Here is a 20,893-nt window from a genome sequence, read left to right on the forward strand (position 1 = left end):
CGAGGTCAGCACGCCGCTCGGGCACATGTAGGAAGCGACAGAAATCCGTGGCCTTCGACGGCTGGATCGAGGTACACATCTCGCGGGACGAGCGCGACTCACGGAGGTCACAATTTCTGTTCTCACCTCGTCAGCGCCTCGCACTACACTGAGGGCAGCGTGGAGAAGGGACCGCTACAGAGATGGCTAAAGATGAAGTTGATCGACGACCCCCAAGCCGTGTTTATCTTTTGAGACACCACGCGCCAGGCATGTTACGTACGCGACTTAACGGGGAGGGCGTATTAAAATAGGTCTCACCCTGTACGCGGCGAGGAGGAGCTGGCAGCGGAAGCATAGCATGCGTGAGCAAGTGCTATTGAGGTCGCAGTGGGGCCCGCTTTGCACATGAGATAGCATAGATGATACTCTGAACAGCAAATTCCCCACCAGCCTTTCCTCCTAATCACTCTCGATCTGTTTCCGGCCCCGCCCCACCCCTGACATCGTCTCCCTTCGCATGATCGAATCCGACATAACCTTTGATGCCTTCGAGCAGCCTTCTGTGAATCAGCAGAAGCTCATGAAACAGCCATCTTACTGAGGCCAACTCACTAGCTCTGCTCTCGGCAGGCCGCAACCTTTCGAGCATTCTCGCCGTCTTGACCTCCGAGCCCCATGCTGCCCATCTGCATCTGCAACTGCAACTCCTTAATCTTCTCTTTGTACGATTCTGCGGATCAGCTGACCTCCTTGGGTGTGACTTGTGATCCTGGACTCACCGTTGTCTGCCTCGGCGGCTCGCAACTTCGCCACCAGGACTTCCTTCTCGGCATCACTTGCTGACTTCTCCTTGATCGCCTTCTCGACCGCCTGATCTCGCTCGGCCAGTAGCTGCTGGGTTCTCCCGACTTCGTCGAGCAATTTACGGTCGATCTGAGTGGCATAGTCTAGGAGGAGCACGCGGCCTTGAGGTGCTGGATCTCGCGGCTCCGGTTTGAGAGCAGAAGGTAGAGCATTCCAGGCTTTGAGCAGACTGAGTCCGGACAGCTACAGTGTCAGTCACGATTCGGTAGCCTCTACTGAGCCGAAACTTGTGTATATCTCACCTCGCGCGTCATCAGCCCCATGGTTTCATAGTTGTCCCTCTCCCATCGCCACATGTCTTGTTCCAGTTGCCTGACCCCCCGCTTGGTCCCCTCTGACAACCCGTCTTCGTCCACCTCCTCGTCCAGGTCGTCAAGCCGCTCCTTCAGCTCCTGCTGCTGATTGCGGATATCTGACTGTAGTTGATTTGCCAGGTGGACCTGTTCCGCCTTCCGGTCGACCAGGTCCGCGAGGTGGTATGAAACACTCTCGGAGGGCATCACGAGGGGCGTGACTGAGCAATGGGGAGTGAGGAGGGTTGTTTAGTGAGGGGGGTGAGCTCAGCGTATGAGGCTTAGCCTTTCCTGACCGTGAAAGTCTTTCCACGGGAGGGAAGTGGTGTCGAGAGGCCCGGGATGCGGAACTACGAGGCCGTTGGTGAGTGGGCTGAGTATGAGGGTGAATCGTCGGGTAAATCATTTGACACGGCCTTCCATATTCTTGGTAGGTAAATTACTCCTCGTCTCTGTCAGCTTGAGCAGCGTGAAGCCTATTGCGGTTCGCACGGCGGAAATGAGGGTCGAGAGGACACGGAGAGGAAAGGGGTGACGCGGGGCGAGTAGTTGATTTTTTAGGCTTTGAGGGTCTGCGACTCTGCATAACGTTCGCTCATGCTCGAGGCGCCGCATACAGCGAGTTGAAACAGGCACATGTAATTGCCCTCCAAAATGTGACGTGCACGTCGATGACGGCGGATCAGGCTGCGTTGAGTGGGACGAGCTGAGGAGAGTTGAGTGCAAGAAGCCTTTCAGTGGTTGGCCTTGTTGCTTGTTGGCCCTGAGGGCATCTACGAGGGAGGACCAAATACACCCCCTCGTGGCGGTGCGTCATTGGAGCCCCGCGCTGAGGAATGGCCTGGAAGCGAGCAAGGCAAGGCAAGCGGTGCGGCAGCGAAGCAAAGGTTGATCGACTTCTCTCTTCTCTACCTCATCTTCACCCCCATAGAGCATAGCCAATATGCCCAACACATCCACCCTCCTCATCCTTCTCGTGTGCCTTATCGCACTCTCCTTCATCCCCACCGTCGCTGCTTTCGGAGCCGGTAATATCCCTTCGTACTCATACCTCGAAGGCAAAGCCTTCAGGCATGGTGATATTGAGGATGCACTCGCCAACATGGCCAAGGCGGCCGGCGGGGGCTTCTTGGGTCGGAACGTGAAGTTTACGAACCTTGACAAGAGCAGGGTGTACTTTGTGAGTTGACTTGAACCGGGCGATTTTCAGAAATCCTTGAGCTGACGCGATAGGGAAACTGGTTGCGGGATTATGTGAGCTGGTCGCCCCTCACAAACCGCCGGATCGCGTAGCTGACCTTTCAGTCCCAAGCTGTCGACGTTGGAGCACTCAAGAAGACGGGACTGCAGACCATCATCACGACTTGCTGCGTTTTGGGATTCTTAGCGCACGGTTCGTTCAACTTTTACTTTTCGTGCCGGGTCCAAGCTGATCTTACACAGGATATGTCACCGAAGAGGTTAGCTGACGAACGCTTGAAGCCGTTCCAAGCTGACGATCTAGTTCGAAGTGACCAAGGAAAGCCTCGGCTGCTACAGGCCCGAAGAGCACATTGGTGAGTTAGGAATTTAGATCCATTCGGCTGCAGCTGACATCCCAGACAACCCGAAAGGTTCGGCATAACTTCTCAGCTCCTGCTCTGACCTCATGGCTGACTGTAGGCTATGGCGAAGGCGAGGATGCGCGCAAGTACGACCCCCGTCTCCGTGGTCCCGTCGACGACCGGGAGCTCCAAATCGACCCTCGGACCGGCATGAAGAACTACATTGCCAACGAGTCTGGAGGATGGGCCACCTCCTCCGCTCTCGTACGCAACATTCTTACCCAATGTATCGCGGCAGGACGCAGATTCCGCCAGACTGGCGACAAGGCGGACAGCTACGTCAGCTTCCAGCTTCTCGGACGGTAAGCTTCTTTGTTTCTTGATCGACTTCCGGGGACCAAGCTGATCCTTAGCGCCCTACACACGCTCGAGGACTTCTCCGCCCACTCCAACTTTGTCGAAGTCGCCCTCGTCACTCTCGGCTACTCGCAAGTCTTCACCCACGTCGGCACCAACGTCCGTATCCAAGCGCCCAACGGCAAGCAGGTCTCGCCCATGGTCACCGGCACATTCGGCGGAGCCGATTTCATCCACTCGCTCATGTCTGAAGCAGGGGACCACCTGTCCCAAGCGTCCATCTCGGACCTCTCCAAGTCGATGGACGCCTCCCGCTCCGGGCCCGGCGATACGACCGGCGTGGGCGGACTGATCTCCATCTTCAAGATGCTTCCGGGCAATGAAGGGGATAGTCTGACGCGCGATATGAACGATATCCAGAATATGAGGAGTGCGCCGGGCGGGATGGACCCGCAGCAGATGTCCCCGCAGGAACTGCACGCGCAGATCTGGAAGGTGTTGACTTTCCGGGATGCGGTGATGAAGCGGATCGACGTGAGCTTCATTGAGATCGAGAAGAGGGCGAAAGCTGATCAATAGAACTTTATCGACCGCGTGCCGGGGCTTTCGGCCCTTACAGAGAAGCTCGGTAACTCGATCGCTGTTTTTGTTCTCCAGGTAGGTCTATCAGCTCGAGTCTGCCGAGAGTAGGACCAAGCTGATCATATAGACCATCGAGCCCTTCGTCAAGCCCCTCGTTGGTAACGCTACCGCCGCTCTCGGCCAAGGTTCCCAAGCCGTCATTGACTCGAACGACCAGGAAATCGTCTGGCACGATGCCAACTCGAGCGACCCTACCCACAGTTTCCTCTCCAAGGTGAGCTCCTGGCATCGTGATGTAGCTCCCTGCTCGAGCTGACTTTCTAGGACCACTTCAACGGCATTCTGAACGAGCCGGCTGGAAAAATCGCCCAGAAGATCGTCGAGTACACTGTCGGACTCGTCGTCAAGGCTTGGGACAACCCCGGTATGGACCCGAGGGAAGTCACCGAGCCTGTCCTGGAGTGTCTTTTCCACCCGGACTTTGCGAAGCCGCACTGTGAGCTAGATTAATTTGTGTTGCGCCAATGAAACAAAGCTGACTCTGCGCAGCGCAGATCCAGCGGCTCATGCTCGACACGGTCCGTCAATGGATCGACGAGCAAGGATCCAACAAGCAAGAAACGCTCCGAAGGCTCACGTCCGACTCGGTCCAGAACCACAAGAATATCCGGATTGGGGCCAAGGACGAGTACAGCGGACACGTGCATAATTCTATTGCGGGTGAAGGGGGGTTGCAGGGGATGCTGGCGTCGCATAATGTTCATGTGGTGAGCTGAACGTACTGACAAGAGCTGGGAGAGGAGCTCATACATTTAGCCGGGGAACCAGGTCTTGAATGCCGGTCAGGATCTCATGTCTGGCAAGATGGTGAGCCGCGTTGCCTCCCTTGAGCGGCCATTAGCTGATAAATCAGCCTTGGCAGCAAGGCTTCGGCAGTGGAGGTCAACACGCCTGGCGCGGGATTGACGAATCCGGGTCCCAGCCACTCGGCCAGCCCGTTTCGACAGGGCATGGCCACTCTTCCGGCGGCGGCGGGGGATACCAAGGACAGCAGTCCGGCGGATACGACTCCACCCCTTCATACGGTCAACACCAAGGTGGCGCCGCAGCGGCATACCTCGGCGGTGGCGATGTTGCCTACGGCCAGAACCAGCCTCATACCTCTTATGACGGCCAAGGTCAGGGCCAGCACCACCAGGGCAGCTACCAGCAGGGCGGCTACAACTCGGCGCCGAGCTATGACCAGAATCAGGGTGGACAATACGGCCATAGCCAAGGCGGGTATGGCGGAGGAGAGCAGTACGGCCAGCAGTACCAGCAGCACCAGCAGCCGCAGTACGGTCAAGACCAGAACCAGTATGGCGGCGGTGGTGGCGGGTACAACAGCCAGCCTCAGCACAACCAGGGCGGGTACGGGCAGCAGGGCGGGGGATATCAGCAGGGCGGAGGCGGAGGGGACAGCTGGGTTCCACCGGGTGGGTATCGGTCCTAGACCAACGCATGGGGAGAGGGGATGTAGGGGGGAAAGGAAGGAGGACTGATGGAGTAGCGGATAGTGGACGGCAAGGACGAGCTCATGGGCAGGGGCAGGGGCATGGGCAGGCGGAGGGTGGTTTGGCTCGACAGGAAGAGTATGGTCATTCGGGAGCTGGACATGGGGAGCATGGGCGACAGAACAAGAAGAAGGACGATTCGTCAGGGTCGGAAGATGAGGGCAGGAAGCGGGAGAAGAAGGAGCGCAAGGAGAGGGAGAAGATGGGGAAGCAGTACGGGGGGTACAGGGAGGATAAGAAGAAGGGGAGTGATAGTGATAGTGGGGACGAGGGGAAGAAGTACAAGAAGGACAAGAAGAAGAAGCATGGGGGTGACCGCGGAGGGAGGAGGGGGTCGGGGAGTGGGTCGGATTAGAAGGGCTGGTGGTGTGGATAGATGATCTTCTGTTTAGTTCTAGTCATGACTGCTCTTCGTATGTACGGCTCTTCCACTGTGCACTGCAGCGCTCCGTCACTGGCCATTGGTCGCTGGGGAAACTCTGAGCGTGACAGTAGAGGTAGAAGAGGAGGGATAAGCTTTCCCACGGTGGCCTCGAGGAATGTTGACGTGACTCCGCTCGACCCTCCACTTCGCACGTCCACAACCTCCCCTTCCACCCATCATCCTTCTACCACACACCTTGGGCCCGCCTGATCCAAGACACGATGCCCTCGGACCGCGCAGGATACACCGTTGTCGTATTTGCCATCGATGTTTCTCCTTCGATGGGCGATGAAGGGGTAGACCCGGACAAGAGGGATGATGCCGAGGCCGGGGAGGGGGGTGGGAATGGCAAGGACAAGGCTAAGGGGAGGAAGACCAAATTGGGCCTTGTACAGGAGTATGTGGCGAGGGTGCTGGAGCCAAAGGTAAGCTCGCTTTACTGTGGACATCTTTGAAGACGTCGGCTAGGAGCAGGAGCTGATGTGGATAGATATCGAGTGGGAGGAAGACGGAAGTTGCGGGTATCCTGAGCTTTGGCGGACGTGAGTCGGCTCTGATCCTCACAGTCGAAGCCTCGCTAGAGCAGTATAGTTACGGCTGATGCTGATGATCAGGGACGAACAACCAGGCCAATCAAGCATACATCAAAGCCAACCCGGACGAGGAAGATCCACCTTATGCCAACGTGTCATGCGATGTGGCTATACAGACTGCCAAGCCCAAGACTGTGGAAGAGGTGATGAATCTTCAACTAGGGGATGTCGAGGGAAACCGTGAGCTAGCTTCTGCATCACAGCTTTTTGACAACAGGAGCGGAGAAGATAGCTGATCCGGTACAGCGGTCTCGGCTTTGATGGTCGCGCTGGATATGATACATGTTCATAAACATACCAAGAGCTGGTCTTTGGAAGTGGTGCTTCTTACGGATGGTAAGCTACTTCATCTGCCAGGAGATATTGTGCGCAAAGCTGATAATTAGGCGAAAGCGAGTTCGAGCAGGGCGAGTACGAGGAATGTATGGCTCGATTTGAGCAGTTGGGGGTGAAGCTTACTGTACTGTGAGTTAGCTGTCGTGTGCACTGTGACATGTGCGGCTCCAGCTGATGGCTTAGGGGAGTCGGGTTCGATGCGCCTGAAAATAGCGTTGACAAGAGCAAGAGCAAGCCAAAGGTAAGCTAGTAGCTTTCCCTCAGTGACGGGTGAGGGGACCAAGCTGATCATCCAGCGGCTCTCCGAGAAGTTCTGGCGAACGTTCACCAAACTCCTCCACGAAGAAGTCAGCAAGACTACCACCTCGGAAGAGCTCCTCCCCGAAATCGGCACCTTCGAGACCGAGCTCACCCGCGCCCGCCTCCCCAAACCTATCGCCGTGAACGGTACTTTGGCCGGAATCGACCTCTTCATCGGATCTCCCGATATCAATCCCGAAGAAGCGATCTCCATCCCCGTCAAATACAGTAAAGCGACCATGCGCGCTCGACCACCGACCCTTAGTAAGGCTTGGAAACCCGCCATGGACCTCCAAGCGCCTCTCCTCCCCAAAGCGCGCGTAGGCGATGCTTCTTTGTCGAGTCAGCTACTGTCGAGCTTTGGCCAGGGTCGGACCGGGGATGGGCAAGCGGATCTGGCAGCTATGATCTCGTCGGATGTCAAGGCGTACTCGACATATGTCGTCAAGAAGCCCGATCCGGCTGCGTTGGCTGCGGAGGCATCGCAGGCGCAGTCGAGTCAGAGGATGCCGAGTCAGGCGGCCGCGGCGCAGAGAAGGGGGAGTCCAGATGAGGTAGAAGCCGCAGAGGAGGAGGCAGAAGAAAAGCCAGAGCCGGAGGAAGAAGAGGAAGAGTCGGTCGCAAAGGAGGATATCGTCAAGGCGTGGAGGTTTGGTTCGACCTGGGTACCGATGGAGGCGGATACGTTCGAGCCGTTGAACACGAAGAAGGGCATTGAGGTGTTGGGTTTCTTCCCGCGGGCCAACGTAAGTTGAGAAGTGCCGTTGTTTGATGGACAGATAGCTTACAGCTCAGCTCAAAAGACATCACCTGATGGGCGAAGTCCGCTTCGTCTGGCCAGACCTAGGCAACCCCAAGGGTCAAGTCCAATTCTCATCCCTCGTCACCGCTCTGGTCCTGCGAGAGATGGTAGCGGTCGTCCGGTGGGTCATCAAGGACCAGTCCGAGCCGGTCATTGGGATCTGCGTGCCCGAGCAGGACTTTCCGGACGCCGGGAAAAGGCTGGACTTTATGTTTTGGATCAAGGTTAGTTGACCTCACCTGATGATAGGGAAAGAATGCTGATCGAGTAGTTGCCATTTGCGGAGGATGAGCACAACTTCTGGTTCCCTTCGCTGGAGACGTACAAGACTGCCTCGGGCAAGGTGTTGAAGGAGCACCCGCTCTTGCCTACGGAAGAGCAGTGCGAGTTGATGGATCAGTTTGTGGCGGCGATGGATTTGGACGAGTATGCGGGGGGGATGAAAGTGAAGCAGGAAGGCGAGGATGTGGATATGGAAGAAGAGTGAGCTTTGCATCTGTGGTTGATGGTAACACTAAGCTGACTGCACAGGGACAACTTCCCAGCGCCATGGTACGAAGCCATCCAGTCATACAACCCCGCCATCCACCGAATCAAAGAAGCCATTTTCCACGCCTCGCTCACCTACGATCTCGATGCGGATCCCCTTGGCCCGCCTCATCCGGAATTGACAAAGTACTTTCAGCCCCCGCAGGCACTGGTAGGGAAGGCCGAGGGCGTGGTTGGGAGATTGAAGGAGAGCTTGGGGGTCAAGAAGGTGCCTGCGAAGGTTAGGGCCGCGAAGCGGGCCAAGGAGGGATTGAGGGAGGATGAGGGATAGTGAGCTCGTCTTTGCATGGCCCTCGAGAGACTGAGCTGATGATTCAGTATTGATATCGACGACCTCTTTGACGATGATGGCGAAGCGAACGACGCCGGGCCTTCAGCACAGAAAGGCAAGGGCAAAGCCGACCCCTCTACGCCTCAAAAAGGCGCCGCGCCGGCCGCCGGTGAAGACGAGGACATGGAATCCGCCCAAATCTCGCAGAAACCAAAAACGACCCCGGCGAAACCGAAGCGAGGCAGGCTGATCAGAAATGAGAACCCACTGGACGACTTTACCCGGCTTGTCAATGGCGAAGGGGACGTGTTCCGGAAAGCGATCCAGGATCTTGGGGCGGTCGTCAAAGAGAATGTAGAGGCGAGCTTCTCGAAGCAGGCGTTCCCGCTCGCCGTGGAGTGTCTGAAGGCGATGCGGGAGACGGCGCTGGTGTATGAGGAGGTGGAGACTTATAACGCGTAAGCCCCTCAAGTCTGACGTTCCCCGGCTATCTTCGTCCCCATCTCAGTACCTCTCCGCCTCCCTTATCTCATTGATCTGGCCACCCGACCCACCATCCACCGCTCTTCGGGCAGTATTGCCCAGCAGAAGCTGATGGGTATAGGTATATCGAGGAACTGGAAAAGTTCGTCAAGGACTCAAATTTCAAGCATAAGGACTTTTGGAAGGGTGAGCTACCATCTCCTTGAATCAGGATAGCGTTGATGGTGTGTAGCTGTCGAAGAGGCAGGCAACGATGTGGCCCATATCACGCCTGAGGAGGAAGAGGCGGCGCTAACCGGGGAGGACTGAGTCTTGGGGTTCGGCCATGGGGATCTGTGTAATTGCTTCGACCTACATGTGCATCTTAGCTGCTACTAGTAGGGCGTGGCTCGCCTCTCCTCCAGTTTGCCTGTGCCTCGCCAGCTTCAGCGTCTCCAGCTCAAGTCCCTAGCCTGCGTTTGTATCGCACGGACCTGCGTGGAATGTGGGGTCTCCGAGCGAAGGTCTCGAGCTTGACCAAAGCTATAGCAGCGCGTCTACATCGCCTCTATCCCTCTTATACTCGTACATCAGCGTTACTGATACGGTATGAGGTGGCTACTGGTAGCCGCAGCTTTGGCGGCTTCGCGGTGTATAGCGACCCCACCGCTCAGTATCGCCCTGGAGACGAGCTGGCCTGCACCTCCACTTCTCCTCGAAATATTGTCAGCTACCTTCGGCATTCCATCCTGGTGAGCAAGCTAACGGCGCAGAGAGACAGTCTATGATGAGGACCCAAAAGCCTACTTTTCCTCCCTCCATCTCCTCACCTCCCACCTACCCTCCTTTGTCGACTCCACCGACTCGTCGACCCTTTCAACCGCGCTCGAATTGATCGAATCCCATAACGTCCTGAAGTTTCCGTCGGCGCTGTCGACGTTGCAGTATGCGCTGGGTCTGCATACGGCTGTGCCGAAGATAGAGGCGTACTATAGCTGGTATGAGAGCAGTGTGAATGAGGAGAGGTTAGGGGTGGAAGGGTGTGGGAGCTGGGTCGAGTGGAAAGGAAAGGGGTTCTGTGAGGTCGGGGGATTGGGGGCGGGCATAGGCAGTAACAGAGGACAAACGTTCGTCTGGCTCAACTTCGGCTGGGAGCTATACTGATGTGTAGCAGTACACCGATACAGACTCTGTCCTTTGACCACATATCGCCAAGATTGGCAGATACCGCCCAGCCCTCCGCTGTGCTCTACTTCGACCCCGCCTCCTCTACAGCTCCCGAGCTTCTCGACTACCTGGACAAGCATGCTTGCGCCGACCCATCCTTCCGGTATATCGTTCGCTACAAGCCGTCCAGCAGAGGAACAGATCGACAAGCAGGCCGAAAGACCGCTATGTCCGGCTACGGCGTCGAGCTCGCACTCAAGCGGACAGATTACCTCGTCGTAGACGACCGAGCGACGTCTGGATCGTCGGCAGGGCTGGCACAGGAGCCGCTGAGCTCAGCTGGGGAGCTGGGAAGCGCGAAAGGGCCATTCGCTACCATCCTTGGGACAGACCCCTGGTCAGAGCTGTCTGCTCCGCTTCGTCCAACTGAGCTAGCCAGTGAGTTATTTGTTACGGGGAATATCCAGACCGCTAGCTGACTCTTTAGATATCAGTGTTCAAGCCGCATCCCTGATCATGGCGTCCTCGAACCCGCTCGACGCGCTCATCAGCCTCTCTCAGGACTTTCCCAAATACTCAGCTGCTATCGCTCGAAAAGTCGCCATTCCCGACGACATCAGCCAGAAGGTCGAGAAGCTGGCTATAAGAGGTGCAGCAGAGACAGCTGTCTTCATCAATGGAAAGGTCATCAGTACAGACAGTCTCAATGCTTTCTCGTAAGCTTGTCCTCGCCCCCATACGGCCGGGTGATAGCTGACTCTCCAGCCTCCTCAAGACTGTACGAGAAGAACGACACCTCATGCTCTCCCTCATCGAACTCGGCTTTACCCCTCAGCAGGCTTTCGAGCTCATCTCGGACCCCCTCATCGGACAGGCGCAGACTGAGGAGGATGTCGGCGAGGGGATCGTGGATGCCAGCGACCGGATTGAAGGTGGGGAGGTCCTTACATGGTGGAACGATATTGAGAAGGATAAGCGGTACAAGTCATGGCCGGACTCTCTTCAAGGGGTAAGCTTTCCTGGCCCGCTTCGGACTTGTAAGCTCATAGTATAGCTCATGAGGCCGCTATACCCCGGTCAACTTCATACCCTCCGCCAAAACTTGTACAATATCGTGCTGGTCCTCGATCTGGCGCAGGCTATGTCACTCGATACTATCACGTCGGCTGTTGCCACCATGATCCAGCGTGGGGTACCTATTCGATTTGGAGTCGTGCCGATGTTCAACCCTGCCGAGGATGACCTATGTGAGCTGAGAAGAGTTCGCTCACCGGAACTAAGCTGACTGTTGTAGCACACAAAATGGCTAGGATCTACCAGTACAGTTTGAAAGTGCTGGGTAGAGGAGCCACTCGCGAGATGTTCCAAGAGGTACAATCTCCCCCCAGGTTAGGCTTCTGAAGCTAACATTGCAGGTTGTCGCTCAGACACCAATGTCGCCTCTGTTACCAGCTACCGTCAACCTCGAGCTCGTCAGGAACGCCTATGAGCGAGCTGCGGCGACCAGCAAGAAGTCGCCTTTGCCGTTCGACCAAGTCCTCTCCCAGCCGCTCGATCAGCATTATCTCCGGATGCATGAGTCATACACCTCTCGACTGCTCGCCACGAAGGAGGAGTCGGCGCAGGGGCACATGTTCATCAACGGGAAATACTTTGCTTTCGGAGGAGTGAGTCTCGCCCTGTCTTTCGGGTGGATCCCAGCTGACAAGCTAGCACTGGACAGCTATGGTCCAGTCTGAGCTCACGAATCAACTTCGTTTCCTCCAGGAACAGGTGAGCTAGCCGTTTTGCCTACCGCTGTCCATGCATGAGCTGACTATTCAGCTCGCGGTCGGCATAATCCCCACCGACGTTTCCACCTTTTTCTACGACCTCCCCTCGGTCCCTACTAGGCGAAGCAAGATGGTGATTCCCAACCAGGCGGATAGTAAGCTCCGAATCTTCAACCTGCTCGACATCTTCAGCATCGACTCGACTTCGCTGCCCGGCAAGATCGCCTCGGACTTTGTGTATTCGAACGACGCGACACGAGGTACGCCGATAACCATGTGGGTGGTCGGAGATCTGGACTCGGCGGAGGGGAGGCGGGTAGCGAAGGATGCTTTGAGGCACCTACAGGTCAGCTGGACGATCGTCAAAGGGAAAAACAAAGCTGACGAGCAGACTGATGAGTGCTCCTCTCGCATCGGCTTCGTACACGTCCCTACCCCTTCGTCAAGCGCCTCGGGTGAACGCTTCTCTACACTTCTCTTCCACCTCTTCTCAATTTCCGGTCTCAGCATGACGGAACCCGGCCACCTCCTCACCCTTCTGAACGAGCTCGATACAGTCACGGACAACCTTGATGGGACCTGGAAAGCTTGGAGCGAGGGCGGTTCTCTCCCGCCGGGAAGCCCGCTGCATGCCTTTACCTCGCGCGGATGGGATGTGGCGGATGAAGCGGCTGCTGCAAAGTTCTGGTCTATCGGCACTGAGATTGCGGACAAGTTGGGTCTGAGGGATGGGCGGCCGCATCTTTTGGTCAACGGTCGGGTGAGCTTAACCGTATCTTTCGATGCCACAGCCAGGAGCTCACAATACAGCTCATCGGGCCCCTCATTGAGGCGAACTTCCCCGCAGGCGACTTTGACGTGCTGGAGGTGTACGAGCACCGGAAACGCGTTCGACCAGTCATCGATCTCGTCAAGACAATGTACGACGACATGTCCAAGTTCAATCGGTGAGCTCCGCGATGCAGAATTGGCTCTACGCTCGAGCTGACACCTCAGTCCTACTCTTGGCCACCTCATCTCGCGCGCCTCGTCGGTCTTGGCCAGCGCGTACAAGCCTGCCGAAGCTGAGGGCATCTTTGAGCCGACTCGTTTATCCCGGAACAGGCTATACGAAAAGCTTGACGATGGGGACCTGTGAGTATTGTGACTGCGGAAGACTCAATGCTGAGCTGACTTGGTCAGATCATTCCATGTTGGAAGCAAAGATAATGCTCTCATCCATATTGCGGCGGTGCTCGACCCGGTATCGCAGTCAGCGCAGGAGTGGACGTCTGTACTCAAGGTCAGTATAGCCGCCCAGACTCGGAGGATGAAGCTGATGCAATAGAGCATCAGCGAAATCGAGAATGTGGCCTTGACTGTGTACCTCGAGCCAACCACAGACGTGACAGAAGTGAGCTGCCGTTTGTGGAGCGCCCTTCCGATCGAGAGCTGACTCCTCAGGTATCTCTCAAACGATTCTACCGCACGAGCATAGCCTCCAAGCCCATCTTTGACACAGCCGGGACATCTAACGCCGCCCCTCTGGTCTTCAACGATCTTCCTGGCGAGCCTATCCTCACCCTCGGCCTCAACACCCCTCCCGCATGGATCACCAGCCCAAAGTCCTCCCCATACGACCTCGACAACCTTGTCCTCGGCTCGATCCAAGATCCTGTACATGTCCGATTCCAGCTCAAGCAGCTCCTGGTCGAAGGTCATGCCCGCGAGGGCCAGAGCGTCCCGCCCCGCGGTCTCCAACTCCAGCTCACCAAAGCCGGCCAAGTATCGGAAGTCGCTAGCGACACCCTCGTCATGGCCAATGTCGGATACTTGCAGTTCAAGGTCACGCCCGGTATCTACGATCTCTCGATCCGACCCGGACGCGGAAGAGAGGTATACGAGATGGAAAGTGTCGGTGGAGAAGGGTGGGACAGTCTGCGTGTGAACGAGACGGGGACGAGCGTTAGCCTGATCAGCTTTGATGGGGTTACGATATTGCCGAGATTTGGTAGGAAGGAGGGAATGGAGAAGGCGGATGTACTGCAGCAATCGGTGCCGAGGCCGCCTACTGCTCTCGAGGGGGTGTTTAGCAGGTCAGTTTCCTTTGACTGAAGTGCGTGGGAGAGAAGCTGATATAGCAGGGTCAAGTCTTTTGTTGGGATCAAACCGACAGACGTCGTACCGACCAAGACGCGTCATGCGGACATTAATATCTTCACGGTCGCTTCAGGTTTGCTCTATGAGGTGAGCTCGAATAATGGAAGGTGCCGAGCCGAAGCTGACTCATTCAGCGCTTCGCGTCGATCATGATACTCAGCGTGCTCAAACATACTGATAGCACCGTAAAATTCTGGTTCATCGTGAGCTGACAGCTGTGCTTGGAAAGGCGATTGTTAGCTAATATGACATAGGAGAATTTCCTTTCACCTTCGTTCTTGGTGAGCTTACACCTGATTCCGGCTCATCGCGGTCTAGCTGACTTCCCCAGGCCTTCATTCCTCACATGGCCAAAGAGTATGGTTTCCAGTACGAGCTCGTTACGTACAAGTGGCCGCATTGGCTCCGCGCGCAAACCGAGAAGCAGCGCATCATCTGGGCGTGAGTTGTCCCGCGCAGCTCGACGTCTGCATAGCTCATATGCCAGTTACAAGATCCTCTTCCTCGATGTGCTCTTCCCGATGGACCTCGACAAGGTCATCTTTGTCGATGCCGACCAGATCGTCCGGACGGATATGAAGGAGCTCATTGATGTCGATCTGCACGGCCACGTGTATGGGATGGCGCCGATGGGGAACTCGCGAGAAGAGATGGAGGGGTTCAGGTTCTGGAAGACGGGATACTGGAAGGAGGCGCTCCGGGGGAGGCCGTACCACATCTCCGCGCTCTACGTGGTCGATCTGAAACGGTTCCGTCAGTTGGCGACAGGGGTGAGCTCGGTAGATCTCAACACATTGAGGGAATCAGCTGATCGTATAGGACCGACTTCGTGGGCAGTACCACGCTCTCTCGGCTGACCCCAACTCGCTCGCAAACCTCGACCAGGATTTGCCGAATTCAATGCAGGACCAGATCCCGATATTCACCCTGGATCAGGACTGGCTGTGGTGTCAGACGTGGTGCAGCGACGAGAGCTTGGAAACGGCAAAGACCAGTACGTCCCTTTCCACTAACATACATCCTCCAGCGCAGTACTTGGCTTTACGCCCTTTCTTGTCGATCTCCGTATCCTCCCTCACTTCCGCTATCGTCTTCCCTCCCCTCCACCACATTGAACATCCCTTCCCGTGCCCGGCCCTTCCCTCCTCCCTTACGAGCACCGCATTCCCCTTCTTCCTATGCCCTCTTCCATCGTGTTCCCTCCGCCGTGTCCTCGACTGACACCTCCAGTCGATCTCTGCCAAAATCCCATGACCAAAGAGCCCAAGCTCGTCCGCGCTCGCCAGATCCCCGAGTGGGATACGTATGACCAGGAGATTGCTAGGTTCGCGGCGAAGCTGTCGGAGGAAGAAGGGGTATTGGCGACGAGTGTGGATGATCTAGCGGCCGAGAAGGTGGTGGTAGTGACCGGAGGAGGGGTTGGAGGGGCTGATGAAGGGGATGGGAAGGCGGTGAAGCCGGATGATGGAGGGGAGGATGGCCATAGAATAGCGGACGAGCTATAGATAATGAATGATTGGCTGTCTGGTCCGATTCGGAAAGGCTATGACTTTCAGCGATGTATCTCGCCTGCAAGTCCACCAAGCTCAGACACATCCAGTCCGTCCTATCTTAGTGTACAACTCACTGGTAAGCCGGCTCAATCCAATCTTTTGAGCCTCGCCATCAAATTAATGCGACGACCCTCTGGCCTCTTCTAACCCCTTGTAATAGCCTCGGTACTACCAGGAAAGGGCCCCGGCCCTGTCGACGGCCTTCGCTGAGAGAGGTGCCCGAGACGTCATGTGTCGGTGTGCGATTCGACGACGGGCTGCTTGCTACCCTTTTCCAGATCAGGCATATCGAAAGTATTCCCATCCGACCCAATTTGCGATCGCAAACCACGCCGTGATAGGGACCATAAGCGGCAAGAGGTAGATATAATGGTGTTGCGAGCACATGCTGGCCAGGCCACTCCTGCCGGCCAGCGAGGGGTCGGCGACGTGGGGGAATGTTGACGCGACACCGACAGGGCATAAAATAATCGATGCCGCCATGACGCCGAGTATGGGTAGCATGGCGAAAAATGCGACGGCGATGAACATCAGCCGTGAGGCTGGTATGTCGGCTTTTGGGGGAGCGAACATGTTGGAAAGTGAAGTACAGAGGGTCGAGGAGGAAGGGGCGAAATGAGGAATGAGGAGGCGAGTTCCGCAAATGTGCTCAAACTCGGCTGCTGCAGGACAGTGCAGGACTAGAGCGGGGCGAGAACGCCCATAATTCATAGCCTCGCACATTGGCCGCAAACAGATGACCAGGCCAAGCCTGATGCCCCCAAGTCAGAGTGATCTACACAATGCAACTTGACCTTGTGTTCACAAATGATACCGAAAATCTTTTTCCCTCCGCCTGCAACTCCATCCTCAACTCGATGATCCTCGCCTGGGCCAACCTCTCCTTCGCCTCCACCTCTTCCCGCATGAATGCCTCCCGACTCGCCTGCTCCCTTAGCGCCTTCAAGTCCACCTCCATCTTCTCCACCTGAGCCTGCGCAGCCGCCAACTCCCTCATTGCCTGATGCCTCTGCGCCACCGCCTGCTCCCTCTGCGCTACCGCCTCCAGCTTGGCAGTCGCTATCCGATGCACCACCGCGGGGTCCGCTATCCGCTCGAGCATGGCGATGCGTTCTTGCGCCTTGGCGAGCTCAGCATTGGGGGCGGCCTTGAGCCGGTCCAGCTCGAATTGGAGCTGCTGGTTCCGCCGGCTGAGGTCGTCAACGCGGAGGACAGCAGCTTCGTATGATGCGCGATAGCCATCGGCGGACCGGCGCCAGAGGAGCGTGATATGGTCATTTGGGTCGATGGGGCCGATAGGATCGGCGCGAAGCCTAGGATCAAGGCGATCGAGGGGATCGCTATGACCGGTCGATCCGACGGGCCCTGCCAATTCTTGTGGGACACCGGAAGGAACGATAGCTGCCGCTGATCCCATCGACACCTCCACAGTCTCCTCCTTTGGAACCTCCGCCTCCACTGCCGCTTCTGACACAGCTGTCGCCTTTTCCTCGGTCTGAGGCAAAGCTGGAACGAGCACTGTCATGCCTACAGCCGCGTCTGCAGGCATCGAGGTGGTCTCGGTCGAATCGCTCGCAGGCGGAGGGACCGCTGGACCCAGCGAGGGAGGCGGAGGAGCCGCCAGTCCGCCGGTAGTCTCCGCCGGAGTGTCGATGCTGGACGTAATCGCGGGCGTTGCGACCGCTACTGGACTGGTGCTCGGTGGAGGCTGGGGAGTTGTATTTGTTGAAGCCTTTTCGCCTTCTGCAGATGCGGTTGCTGGCACAGCGGGCGATGCTGATGGGATAGAGACATTCTCCCGAGCGAGGCGAGGGGTGATAAGGGTAGAGAAGGACAATGAGAGAGGGTGGGGAGGGGAGCGAAGCCTTGGCATGTAGTAAGGCGGCGGGGCGGCTGGGGAAAGACCAGGTTGAACGGCGACCGAAGATGTATGCGCCGTGTGGTCCTGGGCCGCCTGCACTGATGCAGCAAATGCCGCTAGGTCCAGCGGGTGCGCTGCATTGGGTGTGGCCTGTGTAGACGGTGCCATGCCTATAGCCGGGCCAGCAGATGCGGATGAAGGGGTGGGGATTGGTAGGATGGCCGGACCGGACGCAATGGTCTGAGAGTGGGGCGTCGCGATCCTCTCCACCTTGGTCTGAGGGGTCGAGGGGCCTGCTTCCGCGTTGGACTGCTGGGACGACATGTTCGCTCGGGCTTTGTTGTACTCTTTTGTCCGATCACGGGGTACTCTGGCAGATGTCATTCCCATTGTCCAGACTAGATCTTCAGCGTAGCCCCACAAGAAGAAAGGCATGAGGACTTGAGGACTCACTTCGGGCCCTGTCGACATCCTGGCAGAACTTCTCGACATGCCGAAGTTTTGCCTTGTCGAAAATGACTTTCTGCAAAGTTAGCCATATGCCCGCCGAGCAAAAGAGCATAGCGAACCTTGCCAATATCCGGTCCGGACATGATCCGCCCGCCAGCCGTACACTTCAAAACTCGCTCTCCCGGCTTGGGGACTACCGCTCTGCAGTGCAGGCACGCGTCGAGGCATGGATGCATACCGGTCGGTACGCCATAAGAGGGAGGAGGAGGCGTTATCCAGTTAGAGAATACGCAGGGGTGTCCCGCCGCCTTGCATGCGCTGCACTGGGCGTCTTTGTGTCTGCTTTATCAGCTGAACTCTCATACAGCCAATACGCTCAACTCACGTGTACATAAATGCGTTCCAGACAGGTGCGTTCCCCTTTACTCCCTTCAATCTCGTCAGACCCGCCACGTACGGCTCAATGGATTGACTCGGTTCGGGTACCCATCGCTCCAGACCCAAAGCCTCCGCCTTGCCGGGCCACTGGAACTGGGGGACGTCACACGCAGGCTGGAATTGATATTGGTGACCCGGGACGGTGATGCCTTTCATGTAGATCGAGGCGTGCTTGTGGACGATATCGGTAGTGAGGTCATAATCGGACGCGGTGCCAGAGGAGGTGGCTGGAGGAGCTGGGATTTGGGGTAAGGCTGGTGCCGTGGTGATGGGAGCACCGGTGGGGACGACGACCGTAGGTGTTTGTGGAGTGGATTGCGAGGTCATCAAAACAGGAGAGGGATGGTGGTTGGCTGGATCCGCCGCTGTGATGACCGCTGGAGAGGGCTGGGACAATCCGGCGGAAGCGGCGGCTGCGGGAGCGCTCGGTACGATGGGTCCTGCCAGGGCTGTAGGTTCGGTGACCGTGACGGTCTGCTGCGCCGGTAGGTTGGCGGTGCCTGATACTGCGTCGATGTTGGCAACAGCTGGAAGGGTCGAGGATGGCGCGGCGGGAGGTGCAGGCTGGACAGAAGGTGCGGGTGATGGGGCAGCTGTCGTTTGTGGAGCAGGTGCCTGGTGAGAAGCAGGCGAGGGGTTGGGAGCGGACGCAAGTTGGGCGGCGGGTACGGGCTGAGCGAGGGGCGCGGGTCGGACGGCCAGTGCAGCTGGCTGTAGAGCAGATACTGTTTGGGGGACAGATGCGGGTTGTGGAGCAGCCACATGCTGAGCGGCAGGCGGAGGGTGGGGAGCGGATCCAGCTTGGGCGGCGGATACAGCCTGGGCAGCAGATGCGGGCTGTGGAGCAGGTACAGGTTGTCGAGCAGGAGTTGGGTGTGGAGCAGATGTGGATACTGCAGCATGTGCACGCTGAGCAGCAGGCGTGGGGAGGGCAGTGGAAGCAAGTCGGGCGATGGGGGCGGGCTGGGCAGAAGGCGCGGTTTGGGAAGCAAGTGCGGACAGCTGCCTGGGTACAGGCTGAGCAGTGCGTACATGCTGGGAAGTGATAGCTGGCCGGGCGATGGGCACGGGCTTGATGACCGCAGGTGACTCTGCCGCAGGGGCCGTTCGGTCCGGTGCCCCGCCGGCGAGAGCCTCGATAGCGGTTCGGACAGCCTCCTTTTCGCGTTTCTCCTGTTCGAAATCCGATTCGTCCGATTCGGGCGTCATGGTCGACGAAGTTTCCGGCGTCCCTCGATGTCCCGCCGCTATCCGAAGTAGGATCCGCTCAGAGGCGGCCTCAGGAGCGGCGGGCTCGACTTGCTCCTCCAAAGCAGCGGAGCTGGACCCGGTGAGGGTGTCCGCAGGAGGAGGAGTGGACTCGGCGGAGGAGGATGTTCGTTCCCGCTTGACGCTTATCCTGAAGCTCTTCCGGTCGCCGGGTCGGGCATCGCTGGGCCCGGCTTTGCGTTTCTTCTGGTTTGGCGAGGCACCTTCCAGGCGTGCTTTCTGCATGGCAGTAGTGAAGACCGAAAAGTTGGCTATGTCATAAGCTTGGCTTAAAGCTCATCGAAAGATCCAGCTCACTCGGTAGACCTAGCATGTCATTGATTGAGCGCGGAGTCCGCCTGCTGAGGGGATCATACTTGGACATCAGTCAAGTCTGTAACCCGGAAATAGAGATTGGACTTACCTTGTTGGCGAGCGGTCCCTCCAAGATCAATCCCACCTTATCGCACTTCTTCCCGTCTATGAGACAGTCCCAGCACGAGTCCTGCGTGATGTCCAGCGCGACGCCCCTCGCGTCGCGTTGAGGATAAAGTCCCGTTACCGGGTTGGGTCCCGTCCAGCTGACTGTCAGGCATGGCCGCGGTAGTTTGTTATTGACGCAGCCGCTGCAGCTGAGCCTCTCGCGCCTAGCTAGTCAGCCAATCCGGCAATCATGCACTTGAGATACGGAACTCACTGATACAGCTGACAGTCGAGCCGGAAGATCGCGTCTGATTGCGAGTCCAGCAGGAGGAGCTCGCGGCTCGCGCTGACAGGTGTCATGTCCAACGCGTATGCCATAGCGAAGGACAAGTGCTCCAGCTCGGGAAGGTTGATAGGTTTCCGCTTCTTGTCGATGTTGTCAAGGTCGGCCGCCAGCACTTTGACGAGTCGAGTGGGCTTGCGATCTTTGATAGAATACGCCCATTCTGGATACTCGTAGCCTTCCGCTGGCCGAGTGGTTGGCCAGAGAGGAGCTCTGTCCTGCACCTTGCTCGCGTGCCACTCCCTACGCGTCAAGGACATGCTGAGTAAGGGGCTGAAGGGAAAATAGATGGAGAGATGGGTTCTGATAGCTGTTCTGATGCGCGGAGAGTCGACTTTAGTGGGCGGGGAAACTTTACTCCGCCAAAGGGGCTCGAGCCAAACAAGCAAGCAGCCTCGAGCAGCTCCTCGCTTCTCTTTCTCCTATTCCTTCAGTCTCATAGCATATAATTACCTACACAAGGAGTCGAGAGCTCGCAGAGGCGACACAGTGCCATCGCGCATGTCTCAGAGCTAGCGCCGAAAATCTGACGAAGGAGGTGGAGGCGCCTCTGAACGAGGCTGGCATTCTCAGCCCCCCTGGCAGCC

General features: G+C 57.3%; 5 protein-coding genes across 5 annotated transcripts; 3 read left to right on the plus strand and 2 right to left on the minus strand.

Annotated features, from left to right (window-relative positions):
* Window positions 1-593: 593 nt before the first annotated feature.
* MKK02DRAFT_31989 (uncharacterized protein) lies at window positions 594-1,346 on the minus strand (the record flags this gene model as incomplete). The annotated part of the gene is made up of 3 exons (XM_053088419.1): window positions 594-712; window positions 762-1,029; window positions 1,089-1,346. 3 exons carry the CDS (start codon window positions 1,344-1,346, stop codon window positions 594-596), a joined length of 645 nt encoding a protein of 214 aa, XP_052948350.1.
* Window positions 1,347-2,082: 736 nt separating this feature from the next.
* On the plus strand, window positions 2,083-5,114 carry MKK02DRAFT_22720 (putative heterokaryon incompatibility protein HET-C; the record flags this gene model as incomplete). Its single annotated transcript, XM_053086615.1, has 14 exons — window positions 2,083-2,319; window positions 2,373-2,393; window positions 2,445-2,561; window positions 2,644-2,695; window positions 2,741-2,752; window positions 2,802-3,045; window positions 3,097-3,574; window positions 3,620-3,697; window positions 3,750-3,896; window positions 3,947-4,118; window positions 4,172-4,389; window positions 4,439-4,489; window positions 4,536-4,619; window positions 4,677-5,114. The coding sequence occupies 14 exons, from the start codon at window positions 2,083-2,085 to the stop codon at window positions 5,112-5,114; spliced, it is 2,349 nt and encodes a 782-aa protein (XP_052948351.1).
* Window positions 5,115-5,820: 706 nt separating this feature from the next.
* MKK02DRAFT_22795 (SPOC like C-terminal domain-containing protein) lies at window positions 5,821-9,242 on the plus strand (the record flags this gene model as incomplete). Its single annotated transcript, XM_053086627.1, has 13 exons — window positions 5,821-6,024; window positions 6,090-6,141; window positions 6,214-6,372; window positions 6,439-6,528; window positions 6,579-6,657; window positions 6,712-6,769; window positions 6,825-7,574; window positions 7,624-7,854; window positions 7,902-8,113; window positions 8,162-8,449; window positions 8,498-8,908; window positions 9,055-9,119; window positions 9,166-9,242. 13 exons carry the CDS (start codon window positions 5,821-5,823, stop codon window positions 9,240-9,242), a joined length of 2,676 nt encoding a protein of 891 aa, XP_052948352.1.
* Window positions 9,243-9,521: 279 nt separating this feature from the next.
* Window positions 9,522-15,495, plus strand: MKK02DRAFT_22600 (uncharacterized protein; the record flags this gene model as incomplete). Its single annotated transcript, XM_053086594.1, has 23 exons — window positions 9,522-9,637; window positions 9,686-9,937; window positions 10,087-10,517; window positions 10,567-10,795; window positions 10,845-11,088; window positions 11,134-11,326; window positions 11,374-11,450; window positions 11,495-11,746; window positions 11,793-11,852; window positions 11,892-12,197; window positions 12,240-12,611; window positions 12,662-12,798; window positions 12,848-12,985; window positions 13,034-13,133; window positions 13,179-13,244; window positions 13,295-13,926; window positions 13,975-14,077; window positions 14,125-14,193; window positions 14,245-14,271; window positions 14,322-14,431; window positions 14,478-14,760; window positions 14,810-14,984; window positions 15,221-15,495. 23 exons carry the CDS (start codon window positions 9,522-9,524, stop codon window positions 15,493-15,495), a joined length of 4,647 nt encoding a protein of 1,548 aa, XP_052948353.1.
* A 327-nt stretch (window positions 15,496-15,822) lies between these two features.
* On the minus strand, window positions 15,823-20,566 carry MKK02DRAFT_31991 (uncharacterized protein; the record flags this gene model as incomplete). The annotated part of the gene is given in 9 exon segments (XM_053088420.1): window positions 15,823-16,205; window positions 16,225-16,318; window positions 16,358-17,802; window positions 17,858-17,927; window positions 17,974-18,193; window positions 18,240-19,812; window positions 19,859-19,916; window positions 19,965-20,121; window positions 20,238-20,566. The coding sequence occupies 9 exon segments, from the start codon at window positions 20,564-20,566 to the stop codon at window positions 15,823-15,825; spliced, it is 4,329 nt and encodes a 1,442-aa protein (XP_052948354.1).
* Between the last annotated feature and the right edge of the window lie 327 nt (window positions 20,567-20,893).

This window comes from Dioszegia hungarica (assembly GCF_025882075.1).
Source record: "Dioszegia hungarica strain PDD-24b-2 chromosome Unknown MKK02contig_6, whole genome shotgun sequence".
Classification (NCBI taxonomy): Eukaryota; Fungi; Basidiomycota; class Tremellomycetes; order Tremellales; family Bulleribasidiaceae; genus Dioszegia; species Dioszegia hungarica.